This window comes from Vigna unguiculata, chromosome 6 (genome assembly GCF_037176805.1).
Source record: "Vigna unguiculata cultivar grain cowpea cultivar isolate G323 ecotype 2 chromosome 6, ASM3717680v1, whole genome shotgun sequence".
Lineage (NCBI taxonomy): Eukaryota > Viridiplantae > Streptophyta > Magnoliopsida > Fabales > Fabaceae > Vigna > Vigna unguiculata.
The window spans coordinates 37,479,253-37,500,926 of NC_140797.1; the positions used below are offsets into that span (position 1 = coordinate 37,479,253).

The 21,674-nt window shown below is 32.9% G+C and overlaps 3 protein-coding genes and 1 pseudogene across 3 annotated transcripts; 2 read left to right on the forward strand and 2 right to left on the reverse strand.

The window, feature by feature from the left end:
• Window positions 1-152: 152 nt before the first annotated feature.
• Window positions 153-822, forward strand: LOC146885855 (uncharacterized). Its single transcript, XM_085674423.1, has one exon. It carries the CDS (start codon window positions 168-170, stop codon window positions 696-698), a length of 531 nt encoding a protein of 176 aa, XP_085530549.1. The 5' UTR covers window positions 153-167; the 3' UTR covers window positions 699-822.
• An 8,039-nt stretch (window positions 823-8,861) lies between these two features.
• Window positions 8,862-11,347, forward strand: LOC114186596 (reticulon-like protein B6). The gene is made up of 6 exons (XM_028074549.2): window positions 8,862-8,997; window positions 9,188-9,429; window positions 9,636-9,816; window positions 10,411-10,555; window positions 10,640-10,709; window positions 10,820-11,347. The coding sequence occupies exons 2-6, from the start codon at window positions 9,270-9,272 to the stop codon at window positions 10,981-10,983; spliced, it is 720 nt and encodes a 239-aa protein (XP_027930350.1). The 5' UTR covers window positions 8,862-8,997; window positions 9,188-9,269; the 3' UTR covers window positions 10,984-11,347.
• Window positions 11,348-12,363: 1,016 nt separating this feature from the next.
• EMB3143 (YCF54) lies at window positions 12,364-14,513 on the reverse strand. Its single transcript, XM_028074591.2, has 3 exons — window positions 14,070-14,513; window positions 13,452-13,684; window positions 12,364-12,857 (listed from the first exon to the last, which is right to left on the reverse strand). Exons 1-3 carry the CDS (start codon window positions 14,349-14,351, stop codon window positions 12,665-12,667), a joined length of 708 nt encoding a protein of 235 aa, XP_027930392.1. The 5' UTR covers window positions 14,352-14,513; the 3' UTR covers window positions 12,364-12,664.
• A 4,543-nt stretch (window positions 14,514-19,056) lies between these two features.
• LOC114187276 (heat shock 70 kDa protein 4-like) lies at window positions 19,057-20,952 on the reverse strand (annotated as a pseudogene).
• Window positions 20,953-21,674: the final 722 nt, after the last annotated feature.

Genomic DNA, 21,674 nt, shown 5'->3' on the forward strand with positions numbered 1-21,674 from the left:
TATCCTAGATGTGATGTTTTAATGAATAACCTGTCTGAGTCATTCAATAGTACTATCTTATTAGCTAGGGATAAACCAATTATTAGTATGATGGAATGGATTAGGTCATACACAATGAGTAGATTTGCTACACTAAGAGAAAATTAAATGCATATCCTGGTAATGTTATGCCTAAGCCACATAAAAGGCTTGATAGGGAAGTGGAGAAAAGTGGCAATTGGCTTCCAGTGTGGGCAGGGGGTGCAAAGTTTGAAGTAACACAAGGGTTCACCATGGAGAAGTTTGTGGTAGATCTGAGTAACCATACTTGCACATGTTATTTTTGGGATTTGATAGGCATACCTTGTAGACATGCTGTAGCAGCAACTAATTATAAGGTGGAAAACCCTGAAGCATATGTGCATCCATATTACAAAAGAGCTACATATGAGGCATGTTATAGCCCAGAAATAACCCCAATCAATGGACAACAATTGTGGCCTAAAAGCACTCAACCTGAACTACTCCCACCAATTTATAAAACACCACCTGGGAGACCCAAAAAACTGAGAAGAAGGGAAGCTGATGAACATGTCAGTCATTCCAAGCTATCAAAGAAAAATCTTATCATGAAGTGCAGCAGGTGTAAGCAGATGGGACACAACATTAGGAGTTGTAGAAGGGGAATTAGGCACAGAAAGGTAAGAACACAAACTTGACCTCTGATACAATTTTTTTTTCATTCAAACGAACAAAATCTACAGTTGTAAAACATACCTAATTCACAGGCACAATCACAAGGAACTCCAAGTGTTAGTGCACCTAGCAGCGCTGCAGGACCATCTACCCAAAGCTGCAGTAGTAGAAGAAGATCCAGACTGAGAGTTGCTGCAAACGTGAACCAGGGAGAGAGACCACCAACAACCCAAACCAGAAGCATGGCTGCACAAGTGATAGGGTCTCAAGCAAGTACTGCAACCTCTGCTCAACCCACGTGAAATACAATGAGGAATCAAACTGTTTTGGTTGCTTTTAATGGTGGACCACTTTTTGTAGCAGTGGGCAATATCATAGTGGACAACTTTTTGGATTAAAGCAATATTGTATTCAGATGTATGGACCACATGTCTGGTGTCCAATACTTTATTGAATGTAGTTAAACTTATTTTATTCAGATTTATGGACCACATGTCTGGTGTCCATTAAAACTTGTGTATGAATTACTTGTGTTTTGTGAATGAAGTAAAACTTTGTGTATGGATTATTTGTGTTTTGTGATAATGCAGTTAAACTTTGTGTACGGATTACTTGTGTTTTGTGATAATGCAGTAAAACTTCGTGTATGGATTAATTTGATGAAATCAATTAAATGTATATCCTGTTAACATCAAAGGAAACCTTACAGGATAAAAGTCACGGCAAATAACCACTGCTATTTAACAATGAATTAAAACACAACCATGTAAAACACAATTGAACTTCTCATTTCATTCATTACTGCCATATTACAAATACAAAACACTTCCCCAACAGAAGTTACCTCAAACTTACTTAACCATTAAAGTTCCATACATAACTAATCACAGCTAAATAATAGTTACTAAAAAACTAGTTGCAATTGAACTTGAACAGCAACATAAAAACAAAGACAAATGTTAATGTCCACGACAAAAGGAAAAAAACTTGCATGAATCTTCCAAACTTTTTCTCTTCTTGCAATTTCGCCTTCAATTTCTCATTTTTCTTAATCAACTCCACTATAACTTTCTCCTTCTCCAAACACACTTCATCTTCTTCAGTTCGTGTTCTACCACTGTATTCAAAGTCCGGTGCGTTTCCTTCATATTTAGAATCTTCTTCATTAAACCATTCAAAGAAATTGCATTGAGAATTGGACTGCATAAATAAAATAAAACCATTAAGAAATCAAAGGAAATCAAGTTCGCCCAATAAATACCAAATTTGTCACTTACAGCCCAGTTTCTACATCTCCAAAATAATCTCCCTTTGTTCTTCAAAGTCGTTGCCTTTAGGAGCAGTAATCTTTCCCCACACCCACACAGTTTGGATGTCATATCCGACGACGATGAACAGCTCTGCAAAATTTTCGAACCATTACTCCTCTGCGTACAATGAATCACTCTACTCCCACTTTTCATCACCCTAAAACGATCTTCAAACTTCAATTTTGGCTGCCAACACGAACACTCATCAATAATACGATACCCCCCCAAACCAACACGAACACTCCAATTTTAGGGTTTCAGAAAGACCCCAAATCCCTCTTTTAAAACGGTCCTAAAATATCAAGACCACGTGTTGTTCATCAATTCCTCTCAGCTGTGAAAACGGGATCCTTACGTGGCCATTCGTTAGACACGTGTGAATTAAAATTAACGGAGTTTAAAATTGGGGACCAATTCCATAAGATTTAAAACGTGGAGGACTGAAAATGACCAAACGTTACGTGGGGAACTAAAACCAAAAATTACCCATACTTGAGGGACAAAAAACATAATTAACCCTTATTATAATATTGTTTAATTAATACTTTTAAAAAGTAAGCATGATTGCATGTGGGGTCAAGGCATATAATGGTGATGGCCTTCATGATACGTGATGTGTGTGGGAGTAATTTTCTTTTTATTCTATATTCATATAATATGTTCAATTATAATAAAATTTACTTTATACAACATCATAAAATAGTGACTTAAATTATAAAAATTTTGGTCTAAAGTCTAGACAGCGATCTTTTAGACGTGATCTATATGAGTGTGATCATATATAATAAATAATAGTTTCAGTACAACAACATTTATAAAAACTATTATTTAAAATATTCATAATAGATAACAATTTTTATGTTGAATTCAGACCATATTAATATAAATGTTGCCTCCGAGTTTAAGCTACATTTATTAAAATGTGGTTTTATGAGATTTTCATTTTTTAAATTATACATAGATTACTTATAAAAAAATTCAATATAAAAAAATGCACATCTTCAAACCACAATATTATATAATTAAACATTATACTATATCAATATTCTAAACCATATTCGTAAGCAAAATATCTATATTAAATAATAATAAATGTTATTTATACATATATTTCGATGTTTGAGTTGAAACTATATAATTAAAATAACTATTTTAAAGTCATTAATAAGATGAACCTTTGGATAAACCTACAAAGTTAAAATATAATATATCTAAAATTGTTTTTTTATTGCATAACAAATTTTATTATTCTACAATATTATTTTTATTGTCTCCGAATCTTCATTATCTATATTATATTCAAGTTGAAAATAACATGAAAATATATTGTCAAAAATTTTAACATATTATTCATTTTAATTAATTAATTAAGTAAGTAAAAGATTGATGATTCGTGAATATGATTATTAATTTGGAGAATAAATATCGGTTAGGTTTTATATATGTTATTTAATGTGTGACAAAACTAGATTACAGTGAAAATCCCACTGGCCCTTAGCAGATTTGGGTGGCGGCCATTGCATCAGTATTTGAGATAGACAAGTATCTCTGGCAAATATAATAATATCAACAAAGCTGTTTCATTCTCCGTATTCAAAAACAAAACATCGAAAGCTCCAGAAAAAATTATACTATATTATAAGAGAGAAACAGTAAGCAACCAACTAATGATTTGGTTCAGTTAGACAACGGAAATAAGAGAGACCAAAACATAGACAAATTACAAATTTATAAAATTACGTCATTTACTTGATTCATACAGCTGCTCATTCTATAATATGAACCATTATAAAAACAATCCATAACTATTTTTTATTAAATAGCCTGTTATTGGGATGACAAACTCCTTGTTTTGGGTTTTGTTGAAACCTTTCAAACAAAATATAAGTGTCGCAATCGGAATTGTAATAGTAAGACGAATAAAAAAGAAACGGGTTTAAAAAGATATTTGTAGTCATTATCATAGTTATTGTTGAGAAATTATGGAAAATCATAAAGATAAAGTAAGTCTGCGAAAAAATAAATTTTGAGCTTGAAAGTCGGTTACACGTAGGAAAGATGTTAGCATCTAGAGCGCTTGTCCAAGGGCGGTACCTTTAATTAAACATACAAAGTTGATATGGTTTTCAAAATGTTAATTTTCCCCAAAAAATAATAAGACAAATGATACTAAAAAGAGACGAAAATATTTATTTTGAATTTTTTTAGGTCCAACAAGGATTGACTTTGGTCATACGTATTCATTCAAAAGAAAAAATCATTGGGTTACGTAGTTCTTAAAAGAAACAGTTTGGACAACTATTTGAAAAATGATTTAATTTTTTGAAAGTGAATCTGACAAGGACTTACCTTACTCCTACGTATCTCACACGGGAGAATCAAGAATAACGTAGTTTTTAAAAGACCTTTTTTTGTTTGAAAATGTTGATATCTTTATATTTTGAAAATGTTATATTTTTGTGGTATTTTTGAATTATTTGAAAATTGGTGTCACACGACGCGAGTGGTTGAACAGACACTAAAAAGAAAAAAAAAACTATTTTTTGGTATTTTTTTAAAAGTAGATTAATTTTTATGTTTTTATCTTATTTTAATAAAAATGTTAATGTACAAGAAAGTGAGGTGTTAAAAAGCAAATGGAGTGAAAAGTTTAAAATACGTACCTAAGAGCTAAAATAAAGGTCCAAAATCTAAAATAGCCCAATATAGGTGTAGAATAGTAAAAGACATGGTGCAGTGAGCAAAATATTTTGAGGTGTGTGTAGTGAAAAATGGGGTGTAGCGAGTAAACATAATAAAACAGACATAAGGACAACAAACAAAACATAAGGAGGTGCGGGGTTATAATAACGAGAGTGCACGCAGAAAAAGAAGACAAAACCCAATAAACACATGAGGTGTATAAAAGGTGAAAACTAGGGTGCACAAAGAAATGGTGGATTTACATGAAGGATCAAGGTGATGATGATTCAGTGTGGTATTGATGGGGTAGTGTCAGTGTTGAACTTGTGAAAACCCATGTGCGGGTGAAAAAATGGAGTGGAAGAGGGATCCCCGTGAGAATCCTGAGGAGCCAATTTATCTGTATATGGTGGATTCTGCTAGCGTGTTCAATGGTGTTGATGAAGAGAAAAATGATGATCGACGTTGTTGGCGGTTGCGTATGTTGATGGGTTTGTTTACTGTGCTCGTTGGTTTGAAAAAATTTGAGTTTAAATGTGACGTGACATGTAGCTTCGCTTTCAGTTTGTTTATCTCTTCCTTTCTTACAACATTCTTGTTCACTAATTCATCACACTCTCGTTGCAACACTGCAATCTTTATCGTTGATTCCTTATTGCATTGGTCATCTAAGCTTCCAAGTTGGGTATGAACAATCCATGAACTTAGACTGATTTCAGACCTTCCCAGCAACACACCTTCCTCTTCAACATATTATGTGAGAAGGTTGGTCGTCTCTTCCCTCTTATTTTCGGATTGACAATCCCTTGCACAATGTTCGACTTTACCACAACTGAGACACTTATTTGAGTAGCACTTATTTGCATAGTGATCATATTTGCCACATTTGAAACACTTAAAAGTTTAGTTGCTTGATCGACCTCCTCTTCATTGATCTCGTCCTTGGCCATGCTAATCTCTTCTTCTTGTCTTTGACTTATATCACCAGGATAGCTTTTTATACCTTCATGTTCTGAGTATAAGATGTCTTATTCTCCTTTATGATTGCATTTGCTTGAAGTGCATGATCAAAAGACTCCTCTTCATTTTTTTTCCTTCTTCGCTGCTCATGCGCATCAAACGACCCAACAAGCTTTTTCACCGAGAGCATTGACAAATCCTTTGACTCTTTAATTGCACACACAATATTCTCAAAATCATCGATTAATTACCTTAAGATTTTCTCCACCACTCGACAAGTGGACAGGGTCTCTCCATTCCTTCTGAGCTGATTCACCATAGTCTCAACAAACTCACTTTTGATAATCCAGTTCTGCAACTATCCTCGTTTAAGTTTACTTAACAAAAAACTGGAATCATCCTTCTCCCTGTCCTCTCTCTCACTCACACCTCTTATATCAAACAAAATTTGGAAATTGCATTCAAAAGGTAACGACTTCAATGTTGGCAAATAAATTCAATTGAAAGTTGTCTGACTATCGTGGCCAGTCAAAAACCGTGAATTACGACTTTAATTAAAGAAGTCGTTTTCATGACATACGACTTACATGGTAAATTCTTTAAAATCTGGCTATTACAGTAATTTTTATATAAAACTATACTACTTTCGTAAAAAACAAAAAAAAAACAAAATTTCTCCCATATATAGTTACTGAACAGACACAATTCGAAGTATTTACATGTACAAAAAAAAATTATAAATAGGTGATTTTACATAACAGGATGATCAGTAACAGTGCTTAGTAGTTTAATGCACAGTTCTATTGAACAGCGAAAGTTTACAAATGCAAAACTTTCACATATTAAATATTAGAGTTGTTCCAAAAGTTATAAGTTGTGTTGTTTAAAAAAAAAAAGGTATAAATACACATTTGGTACCCAAACTTTTTCAGAAAGTTCAATGTGGTACCCGAACTTTAGGAATGTTCAATTTGGTACCCCCAATTTTCTAAAGAGGTTCAATTTGGTCCTCTCCGTTAAGTTGGAATTAACACCGTGTCCGTACAGGACACGTGTCAAGCCATGAAATTTTTATTTTTTTTTTATTTTTTTTTAAAATTAATTTTTTTTTTCAAAAAATTAATTTTTTTTTTTCGAAAAATTTAAAAAAACTGCCACGTGTCAGTTTATTATCGTGCCACGTGGCAGCTTACAAGCATGACACGTGGCAGTGTAATAGTTATTTTCAATTTAGTACCCCAGTTTAAATTTTTGGTTCAATTTAGTACCCAAATTTTTTAAAATGATCCAATTTCGTCCTTTCCTATTTGAGACCAAATTAGTAAATAAGCTTAATTATAATTTATATAAACATGTTAAAATAATTGTTTTGAATTTATACATCAAATCACTACACCTAAATATTCAAATTATTTTATTTTTTACAAGTGTAAAAAATTTCATGTATAAAAAATTACAAAGGTTAAAATGAAGAAAATAAAATAATTTAAGTATTTAGGTGTAGTGATTTGATGTATAAATTCAAAACAATTATTTTAACATGTTTATATAAATTATAATTAAGCTTATTTACTAATTTGGTCTCAAATAGGAAATGACGAAATTGGATCATTTTAAAAAATTTGGATACTAAATTGAACCAAAAATTTAAACTGGGGTACTAAATTGAAAATAACTATTACACTGCCACGTGTCATGCTTGTAAGCTGCCACGTGGCACGATAATAAACTGACACGTGGCAGTTTTTTTAAATTTTTCGAAAAAAAAAATTAATTTTTTGGAAAAAAAAATTAATTTAAAAAAAAAATAAAAAAAAAATAAAAATTTCATGGCTTGTACGGACACGGTGTTAACTCCAACTTAACGGAGAGGACCAAATTGAACCTTTTTAGAAAATTGGGGTCATTGAACATTCCTAAAGTTCGGGTACCACATTAAACTTTCCGAAAAAGTTTGGGTACCAAATGTGTATTTATACCAAAAAAAAATTATAATATGATGATGTTGTTAGTTATTCATTGACTTTCACAAGTTTGTCTAAAAGAAATGAGTAGAATGTTGTAAAAAAACAAGAATTAAAATGTTAGACAAAGTAGTTTACACAAAAAATCATGAATTTAAGAAAAAGAAAAATTTAGAATTATATGATAGTAAGACACCGTCTTTAAAGACAGTGACGTAACTTAAATAAAATATCCAGGATCTAAAATTTGATTTTTTATATATAATTTTTTGAAGTAAAAAAGTATTTTCTTTACTTAAACAATCCCATTCAAACTTTTCGAATTTTTATCTTCTTTTATTGAATTCAGATAAATGATTATTCTTTTTTTTATTTCAAGATTATTCAACTAATTCATTGTATTTAGTGGACAATACAAAATATCAACCTTTTATAATGTTGGATTATATACTAATTTGAGAAAATATAATTAGGATTCATGCCAATTTCATACAAAAAAAAATTCTAAAATCATAGTTAGGGTTCATACTAAGTTGAAAGAACTTAATTTGGAAGCAATATCGTAATGAAAGAATCATAAATATAACATACATAAATCATATTAGAATATTGATTCATGAGATAATGTATGTATTTTCATTCTCTCTGTTTCCCAATTTTTTTTGTTGTAATCTGTCTTTCTTTTATTTCACATTTTCTAGATGACTTGGTGTGAAAAAAAATCTTATAATCAGATATAGAACCTTAACTCCTTTAATCCACTTATTAGTTAAGGTCCATCTAATTAATTTTTACTTTACTTTTTAAACAATAAATATATATATATATATATATATATATATATATATATATATATATATATATATTAAAATCTTAGGGAAAGCATGGTTCCCTTAATCCCAAACAAAGTCCGCCTATGCTTAAAGGTAAGGAAACTATAAGACTGGGAAAGAAAGATGTGGAAATAAAGTTTTAAGACTTGAAAGAAAACAATTTTGAATATTTATTCGTAGAACTTTTTTTCTTAATTTAACTAAATAAAAAGAAATTTATATTAGAAATATTTATTTATTATAAATTTTAAGTATACGAAACGAATATTTATTTGTGTAATGTATAGATATAAAAAACAAATATTTCATTATAGATAAATATCATACAAAAATAAGTTAATTTGAAAAGAGAAAAAAAAAACAATAAAAAACAAAGAGGAAAATAATATTTATTTAAACTCGTGATTGCTTTCATGCGAATATTAAGGGGTGGATTACGGAGTACATAGGTTCTCTGAGATTTGTAACAATACAGAGGTAGAAAACAGAGTTTCTCCAACATGAATCCATATATTCTTGAAAAGAAGAAATCTCGAAAAGGATAAACTCTCCACTGTTTATTGATTCATGATAGTAAGAACTTGTATATTTCATCTCACAGACTTTGAATATTTGTGCATCAGCATGCAAATTCTTGTGCATTTGTCATAATTTGAATGAATGTTCTTCATTTGTTCATGGAACGAACATATTTGTAACATTGATTAATTAATATTTTGTTAATGCATGTCATTGTTTTTTCTGGAAATGTCATTCTTTACAGGTTATACTGTACGTAACAACATTAAGAAAGGATCCAACGTATAAGGAAGAGGAGGTTAAATAATACCTGAACCAAAAAATTCATGGATGTTGCAGACTCGGATTTTCTCAGTAACAAAGAATTCGATGATGAAGACTCTGAATTTGAGACTGATTTTGAGAGATATTTTGTGTTCTCCACTGCCAAGAACCGCTTCTTTGGCCGGAAAATACCTCTTCGTGTTACCCTAGGCTCTGGACTGAGTATTCTCCTCTGGCTCTTTTGCATAATTTCTTCATACTTGACATAATCTGCAAATTTCATTTGTGTTGCAAAAATCGCATTGAATCTGTTAACATAGTATTAGGGTGTGAATTAGAAATTACGGTATCATTTTACACAGAACAGTTTGCAAAACTGTTGAGGTTATGGTAGAAACTATTGTAAACCTTGGTTTCTTTTTTCTTAGTCGCTGATATTATACTCTGGAGGAAGAAGAAGATCTCATTAAGCGTTCTTGTTGGTGTAACTTTGATATGGTTGCTTTTTAAGAGGATGGATTACACCGTGATTAGTTTCATTTGTGACTCTCTCATGCTTCTAATGGCAATGTTATTCATACGGAGCCTTTTAACATCCGTCATTCGCATGTGAGTTTAATTCACTCTATCAGTCAGTTCTTAAAGTATTTCTTCCCTATTTTAAGACTCTCAATCCAGCTAATGTAACTTGCTATTAGTAAATTGATATATACTTTCAAGAGATATTTTTAATATTAACTTGCATTTTTTTCCTTTGATGAAAAGCTTCTTTAATTAGTCATCTGTAGCATCCTTCCTGTTATATTCATACTTAATTTTGGAGTAACAATTTACAATGATACAACTCCACCTATTATGTCTATTACCACCACATCCAGGTGTTGTTTCTTATCTTTGGGAGGATATGACAGTGGGATAACTGATTGATATTAAAATATTTTTTGTTTAGTTATTCTTGTTTGCCCTTATTATCTGTCACAGACAAATCAAATTGCCATGTTAAAGCAGTGTGATTCTTGTTTTATAACCAGTGTGAATGAACCAACAAGTCCCTGCCTAGAGGGCTAGGCAAGAGCTGGTGGTATGAGAATTTGTTTTCTCCTATCTCTTCACACTGTGTTGCCTGCTTATTTTCACTGTCTGCACACTTATTTAGATTATTGTTTTACACCAAGAAATGATGCTATCTTCCTGTTGATACAGATTACCACCACTTGAATTATCATCATTCCTCTTACCCAAAGGATTGCTTGTCAATACAGCTATTTCAGTGACACGTATACTTAATAATCTACTCATAACATTTGGGATCATAGCTTCCGGACAAGATTTGAAGAAATTTATCTTGGTGCTTCTCAGCATGTTCCTAACCTTTCTTACTCATCTTGTCAAAATGCTATTTGGTTTTATCTGACAAGAATGTAATCTGCAGGTCACAGGGACATTAGGAGCTATCTCATTTCTTGACTATCGGTACCCTGCTGCAACTCTAATCTACATAGGTCAGCTACCTAATTCATGCATTTATTTGTCATAACAATGAAACATTGAGTGATTCTACTTAAGTGCAAGTTAGTACTAATCTGCTTTCTCTTTTGCTTTGATGGTGCAGCATCTGTGATATTGCTGATAGTGCCAGTGGTATATGAAAAGCATGGGGATATTATTGATATCCTTGCTGAAAGGACCCTGTTTGAGTTGAATAATCTATATGAAAATTTGATGATGAAGATTTTCGGGAAATCGCAACCCTCGCAAGAGTACATTCAGGATTAGAAGTAATGAAATTCCTTTTCATACCATGGCATTGATTAACTATGTACAAACTTGTAGTTAACACGTATTATGTGATTAACAGAAATATAATGGGGAAATATAATTTGATTATTGATCTTTAGAAATCGATTATTACTGCTACCAAAAAAACTTTGCAGGGTTAACCATTTAGTGTGCAAGAACCATTTTCCATACTCGATTGCTATTGGTTACTTATACAGGCTTCTGTAACCATGTAAACCATCATAGTATATTTTCTTTTGGTGTACTATTATATCGTCCTGCGCCTCTTGCATGCAGAATAGGTCCAATTTTGTGTCACTCATTTGCTTGGCGTTTCGAAGTTCACTGGAAACTTTCATTAGAAAGTAAAAAGAAACATAAATAGAAAACAAAAGCGCTGTAGAAATTGTTTACAACCTGTTCTCTGTCGTCCTTTAAGAAACCAGATCTAAATGAATCATTTAGTTTGCTTCACAAATAATGATATCATGTATCAATATATGTACCAAAAAGGTTTACATATTAAGGTTTATTAAACATTTGATATACTTTTTCTGTTTTTGACTGGATGCTGGATAATGAGCATTTCACTATCATCCAGGGAACAGTTGTTCTTGTTGGCAAGTGTCATACCTAGAAAGGCCAATATTTGTGAGTATAAAGATGCATCATTAGTGAGTCATTGAGGAAGGTAACAGAAATCTCTAGTAGACGGACCATAACAGAGGCAGGCTGTAGTTGATGTCTGGCAGACTCATGGAAAGAATGAATCAAGGGAATGACTTTACAACCTTCAAGAAATGCAGAAAGTGTTCTACTTACGTGAACTAGAAAGAAACCTAGTGGTTCTTCTTTCTTTGAAGCATAACTTCATTGCACTAAAGAAATATATCAGACCATTTTTCTTTTTGTTATAAAATGGCATCTACAGTAGGCAAAGGGTAGGTCTAGACATAACAACACGTGAAAAGTAATACCAATTTCCACACTGTTGAATTTAGTCGTGGACATGATCAACTTCATATATAATAAAATTTGCAGACCTCTGTATGAAATCAAATAGCCCAACACTTATTTGGCTTTTTTTCTGCTATTCCCCGTATCAAAGTGAATCTTGTAAGAATAAAAATAGGAGCATCCCCTGAGAAACTACCTTAAGTCATCCAATGATAGCCTGTCTTTTATGCTAAGTATTACAGTCTGTCAAGCCATTATGGAGTTTATTTTATTACTTCCCCACTCAGTTTGTGCTGTTACATGAAAAAAGTATAAAGTGAGTACACTTGCTTGAGGTAAGTTCATTTGATGAATTGTTATTTCAAGCCTCACAAGCAAGCTTTAGATAATGTAAATTTGAGAGCCTTAGAAGTCAGTCTATTCAAAAGATAAAAAAAATATATTAAGTTCCACGCCTTCACATACATTTCTAGAAACAGAGAACATCAATCTCATAACAATATACATACTTAACTCATTTGATAGACATAAAATGCAATTCCTACAACTTAGATCCTAAGGGCAACACTTCAACTTAAATAATCATACTACCTCCCAAAAATACAAAACTGAATGCAATTTTAGCCCTCTTTAACTACCATCCAGCTGCACTTGCACAGAAATCATTAGAGAAAAAGATTTAAGATTATCAAGCACTGAAGCAGTGCTGATAAAGATTATCTTAAGGCTTCACCTCGTTCTGAACAGGGGGCAAGAAGGGTTCCCACCATCCAGATTCATATTTGGGATAGGGTGCCACCCATTTCTCAGGCTTCTCAAACTTCAAATCAGTAGGATTGAAAGCTAATGCTTCTTCTAGAGTCTCAGCTTCAAAACTGTCAGATAAAACTCGGTCCAGTCTCAACTTCATGAACCTGCCAAAAGTCCAAACCATACATAGGGACAGAATTACAAAGTGGCTGAAGCATTATAAACTGGCATTTGATGCTATTCTGATGATTTTCATTGCAGCAATTTTGTTGATCAAACACTGCTTCTTTCTTACACCATTGTTTCATGTTATATCATTTGAAAGGGTGGAGCTCCTACCAGCAGAACACAAACACTAAAAGTAAAGGGAGGAAAATATACAGAAACCCTTTTACAACATTTAACAACTGGCAGCTTTAAGATTGTGAAATAAAAAAAAGCTAAATGATCAATTTTTTCTTGAGAAGTGAGAATCACCATGATGCAAGCATATAAAATAGCATCGATTTTCCCACATAGACTTAGATTAGGTTGTCAAGCATAGGTAGCTAGGGATTTGTCAACATATAATGGCTTTCAATCCAAACAACTGTATGAAAACATTCAGAGACACACATAACTTGTATATAATATGGAAAAATTTCCCTTCTTTCATTGTTTATGATACCCAATCCAAGAATCATATTTTCATTTATACTCCATAGTTTAAAGCGCTTGTAGAATCAATCGCTGAAAAAATGAGGAGTTGGTGTTCTTACTTGATCCAGGTACCATTGGTTGACACAAGAGCAACAGCAGGTCTCTTTAACCTCTTGGTAATGTTAGGGAACTTATCCAAGAACTTAGGCTCAATGACAAGCCAGAAATCCTGTTCTTGATTACGCTCCCCAAAGAGACGGAGCCGCTCAAACAATTGCTCCTGGAAATGCTCCTCCTCATCCAACATAAATTTTGCATTTGCAACAACAAAATAATACTTGTTTGCTTCATTCTGCAAAAGACAAGCCAAAAAAGAAAAAATAAAAAAAGCTAAAAGTTAATTGTAATGCTCTGACAGTGTAAAACAATGTAATCAAATCACCCTACATGTCACTTTTAAGGTAGCTGTGGTAAAAATTAACAAATTGATCATACATTATGGTCTGAGATTAGATGACAATGCATAGCATATTTTCTTATAAAGTAATTATCTTCAAAACCGATTGAAAAAGTACACCATCAAGCGTTTCTCTGGTTACAAGGATAACAACCCTCAGTAGAGAACAACCCAGAATAACATAACAAAGGAAAAACATCAAAACTGAAAAAAAACGGTCAAAAAATCCAAAATTGAGGACAAATTCAATGTGGGGTTGGAGTGGGAGAGAGGAACAAACCTTGGTGGGAGGATCAGATGAGTTGAGCTGGTCAGAATCAACAGATGCAACAGCTGTGGTGAAGGGGCGTGCAGGTGCTGATTCCTTGAAGGAAGAGAGAAAGGTGAAGCTTTTGTTGGTGGGAGACACCAAACTCATGGAAGAGGAGTGAGTCCTGTTGGAAACACTGTACCTTCTGTGTCCATTGACTGAGGCAAGAGTGGTGGCATGGTGTTGTTGAGCATGGTTCTGAGCCACCATTGTGGTTGATGAACCCAAAGTAAGAGTGGCCATACCAAGCATCGTGGTCTTGTTCCCTCAACACTCTTCTTCCAAACTTTTCTTGTTTCTCAGAATCTCTCAAGTTGGGAGAAGATAGAAAGAGAGAGTAAGTTTGTGCTTTGGGCTTGGAAGAAGAAATGAAGGCTGCAAATGGCGCATGGACAGTGGCCAATGGGACAAGTTAGGAGATATCAACGACAACCTTATCTAGTTATCTAAATCTACCTATATTACTTACCTTCCTAGTTACTTTACTAAATATTTAATTACCATATAATTATATTATAATAATAAAAACATTGAAACAATTATTTTGCGTACATAACAAATAAAATAATTATAATATTAATCTTTTTTACTTTTTATCTCTGATTTATAATTTCTGTCTTCATATTTGAAAAGTTTTATGTTCTTATCTAATCCATAATTTTATATATGTCTTACTCTTTATTTTTATTAATTGAAGTGTAGATATAACAGATTCATTTAAAATGTTACTAATAATCGATTTTATTCATTAAAAGTAAAGAAAAAAATATGCATAAAAATCGTGTTTTCAAAATTTTAATACTTTTTACATTTGATATAGTCATACCTGCATAAACTAGAAAAAAATGACAGAAAAACACAAAAATTGAACTAAAAAATCACGTTCTTTAAAATAATGTTTACATTACAACAAACGAAACTACTACAGTAGATTTAAACTAAAGAAATTATTCCATTAATAAATGCATTCGTCAATTGAACCATTAATTATAACGAATTTATTTTCACACTTGCAAATGCCACTATAAAACATCGTTACCTAAACCTAAATTAGTTAGGATCTTGTTTATGTTTAAAAAAAGGATAATGATAGTTCAACCCGGCAATTTTTACCTCTTTTTAACCCGCTTAAGTGTCACCTTAACGTGGCATTTTTGTTTCGTTATTTTAATAATTTTAAGTTGTGTGATGTGGCCCCTTAAGTTGCGTGTTGGGGTGGAGAAAATGATAGGCGCGTGTGCGTGGGAAAAACAGAGAAGGTTGGCAAAGTGGTTTCACCACTCAAGCGGTTCACTTTAGATTTTGTTTTTATATAGTGGATTTTCGGAAACAGTTTCGTTGCCCCAACGGAAGCAGCGGAGACATTGTTTTTTCAGACTTCTGTTCACCTTTTCCGGCAACCTAAGAGAAAAAGGTTTCCTTTTAGAACCCTAATTTTAGTTTCCATTGTTTTGTCTTCGGTTAGTGTTAACCAATGGTGAAGTGTTTCTTTCTTTTCAGAACTTGAAGTGCCTCCGTTGAATTGAAAGCGAGCGAAGAGGTTCCCAGCCCTGAAGCGGTTCGTCTTTTGTCGTCTTCGAAGCAATTGTCGTCACGGTGGGCATCGTGGTGTGGCACATGGTTTCACGGTTTGGTTGTTTAAAGGAGAGCAAAGCGAGTGAAACCTTTTCGGTCTGTGCATTTTTTTGTTGTTGTAGTAGTTTGACTGAGATGTTGGAAGAAGACATAAACGTTCGAAATTCATTTTTCGTGGTTTGTTGTCAGTGATTGTAAACTGAAATTGTGTTGATTGGAAAATCACAATTACTGCAACCAATAAGTGCCTTTTTCCAACTTAAATAAGTGGTTTTTTTGTTACCATTTTTTGAACACTGAAAACCAAGATTGATGTTGTCGTTAACATTCTTTGTTTTATATTTGGACTTTTAAGCGTCTTGGATTAGGTGCACCTAATAGGGAGGTAGTCTTTCCAAGAAGTGCTTGAGCACTATGATCTTTATAGGGTAGCATAATGGTTGTTTTTGAAAAGGTTTATTGTTGTCAATATAATGTGATAGTCATGGTCACTTTAGAAGTAGTTGTCATTGATGAATTGGTTTAATTGTTGATATTATTTTGTATACAATTATTGTATATGTCCATATGAATGTTCTTCTCTTATGAATGAAAAATTATAATGAAAAATTATAATTAGTAATGGAAATTGAATTCAAATTTTGAAAGTACTGCCCAGGTGTGATGTGTTCAAAATGATATCCAGAAAAAAGTCACTTATTGGTGCTGAGAAAAGCATTTATTGTTTCTGGTAATAATGTTTCCCTGATTTCTAGTGTTCAAAAAGTGGTAACGAAAAAGCCACTAATTTTTGCTGGAAAAGACACTTATTGGTTACGATAATTGACATTTCTGAATCAACTCAATTTCAGTCTTGGAAGTTTCAAATGTGGTCAAAGGTGGATCCAATTGAACTAAACCATTTCTTCAATTTGTGGAAAGTACAAAGTCACAAACAAAATAAACAAACTCTCAAAAAACAACTCTGCTTTGTCTTGTTCAAAAAGTGATAACGAAAAAATCACTTATTTCTGCTAGCAAAGACACTTATTGGTTGCGTTAATTGACATTTGTGAATCAACACAATTTCAGTTTTGCAATTTTCAAACATGGTCAAAGGTTGATTCCATTGAACTAAATCATTACTTCAATTCATGGAAAGTACAAAGTCACATAAACAAAATAAAAAAACTCTCAAAAAACAACTCTGATATGTGTTGTTCAAAAAATGGTACCGAAAAAGCCAGTTATTTCTGCTGGAAAAGGCACTTATTGATTGCGGTAATTTTCATTTCTGAATCAAGACAATTGTTGTCTTGTAATTTTCAAACATGGTCAAAGGTTGATTCTATTGAAGTAAATCATTACTTCAATTAATGGAAAGTACCTAGTGACTTAAAAAATAAACAAAGTCTCAATAAACAACCATGATTTCCAGTGTTCAAAAAGTGGTAACAAAAAAACCATTTATTTATGCTAGAAAAGGCACTTATTGGTTGCAGTAATTGTCATTTTTGAATCAACACAATTTCAGGCTTGCAATTTTCAAACGTTGTCAAAGGTTGATTCTATTGAAATAAATCATTACTTCAACTGATGGAAAGTATAAAGTGATATAAAAAATAAACAAAGTCTCAATAAACAATCTTGGTTTCCAATGTTCAAAAAATGGTAACGAATAAAACCATTTATTTAAGCTAGAAAAGGCACTTATTGGTTGCAGCAATTGTGATTTTCCAATCAACACAATTTCAGTCTACGGTCACCAACAACGAACCACGCGAAACGAATGTTGAACATTTATGTCTTCTTCCAACGTCCGAGTGAAACTATTACAAAAAAGAAATAATGCACAGGTGGAAAGGGTTTTGCTCGCTTTTTTCTCCTTTCAACAACCAAATCGCGGAACCATGTGCCACACCACGATGCCCACCACGACAACGATTGCTTCTGAGACGATAGAAAACGAACCCACAGCTTTTCGTGCGAACAACTTGGCTACACAGGTTTCAAACGTCAACCGCTTCAAGGTTGGGAACCTCTTCGCTTGTTCTCACTTCAACGGCGACACTTCAAGTTCTAAAAAAAAGAAACACTTCACCGTTGCTTAACACTGACCAAAGTCAAAATAGAGGCACAACAATGGAAACCAACATTGGGGTTCTAAAAGGAAACCTTTTTCTCTCAGGTGGCCGAAGAAGGTGAACAGGAGTCCGAAAAAATAATGTCTCTGCTACTTCCGATGGGGCAACGACACTACTTCCGAAAATCCACTATCTAAGAACAAAAATCTAAAGTGAACCGCTTGAGTGGTGGAACTGCTTCGCTCACCTTCTCTGTTTTTCCCACACATACGCGCCTATCATTTTCTCCACCCCAACACGCAACTTCACAGGCCACATCACACAACTTAAAATTATTAAAATAACAAAACAAAAAAGTCACGTTAAACTGACACTTAAGCAGGTTAAAAAGGGGTAAAAATTGCCAGGTTGAACTATCATTATCCTTAAAAAAAACACTCATTCGGTTTCAAAATATGTATGAATTTAGTTATATAGAAAATTTCAAATTGATAAATTGAAGTTATTTTGATAAGATTATGCAACAACTTTAAATTGCATAGTTAAATAGAAGTAGTAACTTTATTACATATTTTCATTATTTATCTACTAATATATTTTTTTTTGTCGATAATAATGAAAGTAGTTTTGGTATTGGTAATACTGCTTTGAAAATTTAACAAAATAAATTAAAACTAATTATTTTTATTATTGACAGTCTTGTATCAAAGACCAGAAGTATAATCTGTTATCATAAACTTGATTACAAATTTATTAAAATAAAATTAAAAATATTTATAAAAAGATCATAAATTCAGATAAAATTTACATGAGGATCTCAAACACACTTTAAATTAACTGTGATGGTGTGGCAGAAATAACATTTTTTGTACGTATATTATTGAAAATTGAATCAAGAAATTATTATCAACCCATGAACATAAATGCGGCACAACTAATCCATATAGTAATAAACTAAAATTCTAAATATGTGATTCTAAAAATAAAAACAAATCAACTCTTTCTTTTAATTCAAATGTTGAAATAAACTTTATTTTTCATCTAGTATGAGTTCTGCATAAAATAATTTTTCACAAAACCACTTTCCTTGGTTGCATAGCTTACCACTGAGTCATATTTGTTTTTCTAGTATAAATACTAGCCAAAGAACAAATTCAGCAAGTAATATGAGTGCTAAATCAACCAATGTAACAATGTATACATTTCCAGTACAAATATAATATAAACTTTTATCATTGAGAACAGTTTTCCATCATAAAAGTTTTCATTCATCAAACAAAATAAAATTCATCGTCACAAAAGTCTAACCGAAAAAATACCTAATCAGACTTTCCGACAAAGCGTTTAAAGACGTTAATAAGCTCTTCCAGATGATCCTCAAACACATCTATTTCCTCCTCCTGCTGATCACCATCAATTAACTCTGTGGCCTTAGTAATTGCAGAACTGATCTTTTCCCTGTCTTCTGAGAAAAGTTTTGAACTGAAATTTTCATTTTTCAAAGCATTCTTTAGCTTGTAAGCATAGTCATCAATTTTATTCCTTGCTTTGGCCTTCCTAAGGAATTTCATATCTTCAGCTTGATAATCATCTGCTTCTTGAATCATTCTATTGATTTCTTCCGTTGACAGTCGTTCATTGTCATTGGTTATGATGATTTTATTGCTGATGCCAGTTGTATTTTCCTTAGCAGAGACAGATAGTATACCATTTTCATCTATGGCAAAGCATGAAAGAACCCAACAAATTGTTATCACTGGCTCTTGTCCTCTCACCCTCATAAACCTGAATTTTAACACATGATTGGTCATCTTTAACTGTCAAATATTCTTTTGTCCTCTTTACAGGAATAGTAGTATTCCTTGGAATCATTACACTCATGATATCTCCCCGTGTATCAATACCGAGTGATAGAGGTGTTATATCCCGCAACACCATGTCTGGAACATTCTTAATACCTTCACTTAACAAAGCACCCTGCACAGCAGCACCATATGCTACAGCTTCATCAGGGTTTATGCTTTTGCACAAATCCTTTCCATCAAAGAAGTCCTGCAATAGCTCTTGCACTTTGGGAATCCTAAAAGACCCACCAACAAGAACAACATCATGTATACTGCACTTATGCATTTTAGCATCAGCAAGACACCTATTCTACTGTCTCCATACACCGGTTGAAGAGCTCCATATTGATTTCCTCAAATCTTACACGAGTGATTGAAGAACAGAAGTCAATGCCATTAGATAAACCATCTACTTCAATGCTGGCAGTGACGGCAAGTGACAGTGTCCTTTTTGCCCTCTCACATGCACTCCTCAACCTCTCTCGGGTTTCCACTAATGTCCTCTTTCTTTTCCTTCTTTATTTTCTCCACGAAGTAGTTCACCTGATATCAATGTCCTCTACTCCAAGATGAGTGTTTCCAGCTGTTGCCTTAACTTCAAAGATCTTACCCTTAATGGTTAGGATAGAAACGTCAAAAGTACCACCACCATCGAAAATGAAAATGTTTCTCTCCAACACAATTCATCCTTCTATCAAGACCATATGCAATAGCTGCAGCAGTTGGTTCGTTGATTATCCGCATGATGTTAAGGCCAGCAATGGTTCCAGCATCTATGGTAAACTTACGCTGAGAGTCATTGAAATAAGCAGGGACACTAACTACCGCATTCTTCACTTTAGTTTCCAAATAGGCCTCTGCAATCTCTCTCATCTTCACCAGGACCATAGATGAAATTTCCTCAGCACAAAATTGTTTCTCCTCACCCTTATAGTTAAGGGTGATCATTGGTTTGTCATTAGCCCCAGCAACAACCTTGAATGGCCATAACATCATATCTTTCTGAACAACAGGATCACTATATTTCTTACCGATCAATCTTTTAGCATCTGAAGAGTTATCCAAAAATGTTCACCTCGTTTAGGGTTAGATAAAAAAGTTACATGAAATAATACAAAGGAAGACACTAGTTGAGAGAGTAGAAAATATACCAAAGACAGTGTTTTGTGGATTGGTGGCAGCCTGGTTTTTAGCAGCATCACCGATTAACCTTTCTTGGTCTGTGAAAGCAACAAAAGAAGGAGTGGTGTTATTGCCTTGGTCATTATGAATGATATCCACTCGACAGTGATGATCACGCCATACAGCAACACATGAGTAGGTTGTGCCAAGGTCGATTCCTATGGCAAGTCCCTGATCTTCTTTGGCCATTGCTTGCTTTCAAAGTGAGTGAAGACTGAGATGGATACTACACAGGAATTGATATCAAAGTTTAGATTTCTGCATGATGCTTTTTATATAGCTGTAGAATTAAGCATAGCAGTTTAGTCATTGGAAATCATGACATTAATTACTCACATTAACTGCGTCTCCTCGTATACAGTATATAGGCAATGTGGAAATTGGAAGGCCATCAAGCTAGATTTCATTTTCCTTCTTTTAAGAAGGTAGTAAGTATAGTTCTGCTAATTTATGCACAAATGCATAGGATTAGATTTCCCAAAAGTTTGTTTAACTAATTAAAATCTTAAAACTTAATATCAAGATGTTTTCCAGTCGATTTTGATTTGGTGATGCTTCTGTTATCAGTTACATGCTATATTTTTACATTTAGACTCTTCATATTACTTCATTTATTTCTGCCATCACCGGTTTTTCTTTTTTTGTTTTCCTCTTCTAAAATAATACCACAATATTTGTTAAAAATTACCAATAACTTCACTTCTTAAACATGTAATTTTTCATTAATCTCCTTTGTTTTCAAAATGTAAAATTCTATTATGTCAAATTTCAAACGGTGAAAAAGGAAAACCTTAAAATGTCAAATTTAATAAAAACAAAACTTATGTTACTATATTAATCATTATTGATGGGGATTTGGATTTTCTTTTACGCAAATGATGTAATTGGAATGCGTTATTACAGAATGGACA

What these genes read in the sequence shown, in the direction of transcription:
- EMB3143 (XM_028074591.2), bottom strand. Translation starts at nt 14,351, where the DNA reads ATGCTTGGTATGGCCACTCTTACTTTGGGTTCATCAACCACAATGGTG. An exon ending in CATCTGATCCTCCCACCAAG is followed by an intron (nt 13,685 to 14,069) that starts GTTTGTTCCTCT and finishes TGTCTTTTGCAG; the next exon opens with AATGAAGCAAACAAGTATTA. An exon ending in ACCAATGGTACCTGGATCAA is followed by an intron (nt 12,858 to 13,451) that starts GTAAGAACACCA and finishes GACTTTTGGCAG; the next exon opens with GTTCATGAAGTTGAGACTGG.
- LOC146885855 (XM_085674423.1), top strand. Translation starts at nt 168, where the DNA reads ATGCCTAAGCCACATAAAAGGCTTGATAGGGAAGTGGAGAAAAGTGGC.
- LOC114186596 (XM_028074549.2), top strand. Translation starts at nt 9,270, where the DNA reads ATGGATGTTGCAGACTCGGATTTTCTCAGTAACAAAGAATTCGATGAT. An exon ending in TACCCTAGGCTCTGGACTGA is followed by an intron (nt 9,430 to 9,635) that starts GTATTCTCCTCT and finishes CTTTTTTCTTAG; the next exon opens with TCGCTGATATTATACTCTGG. An exon ending in TTAACATCCGTCATTCGCAT is followed by an intron (nt 9,817 to 10,410) that starts GTGAGTTTAATT and finishes CTGTTGATACAG; the next exon opens with ATTACCACCACTTGAATTAT.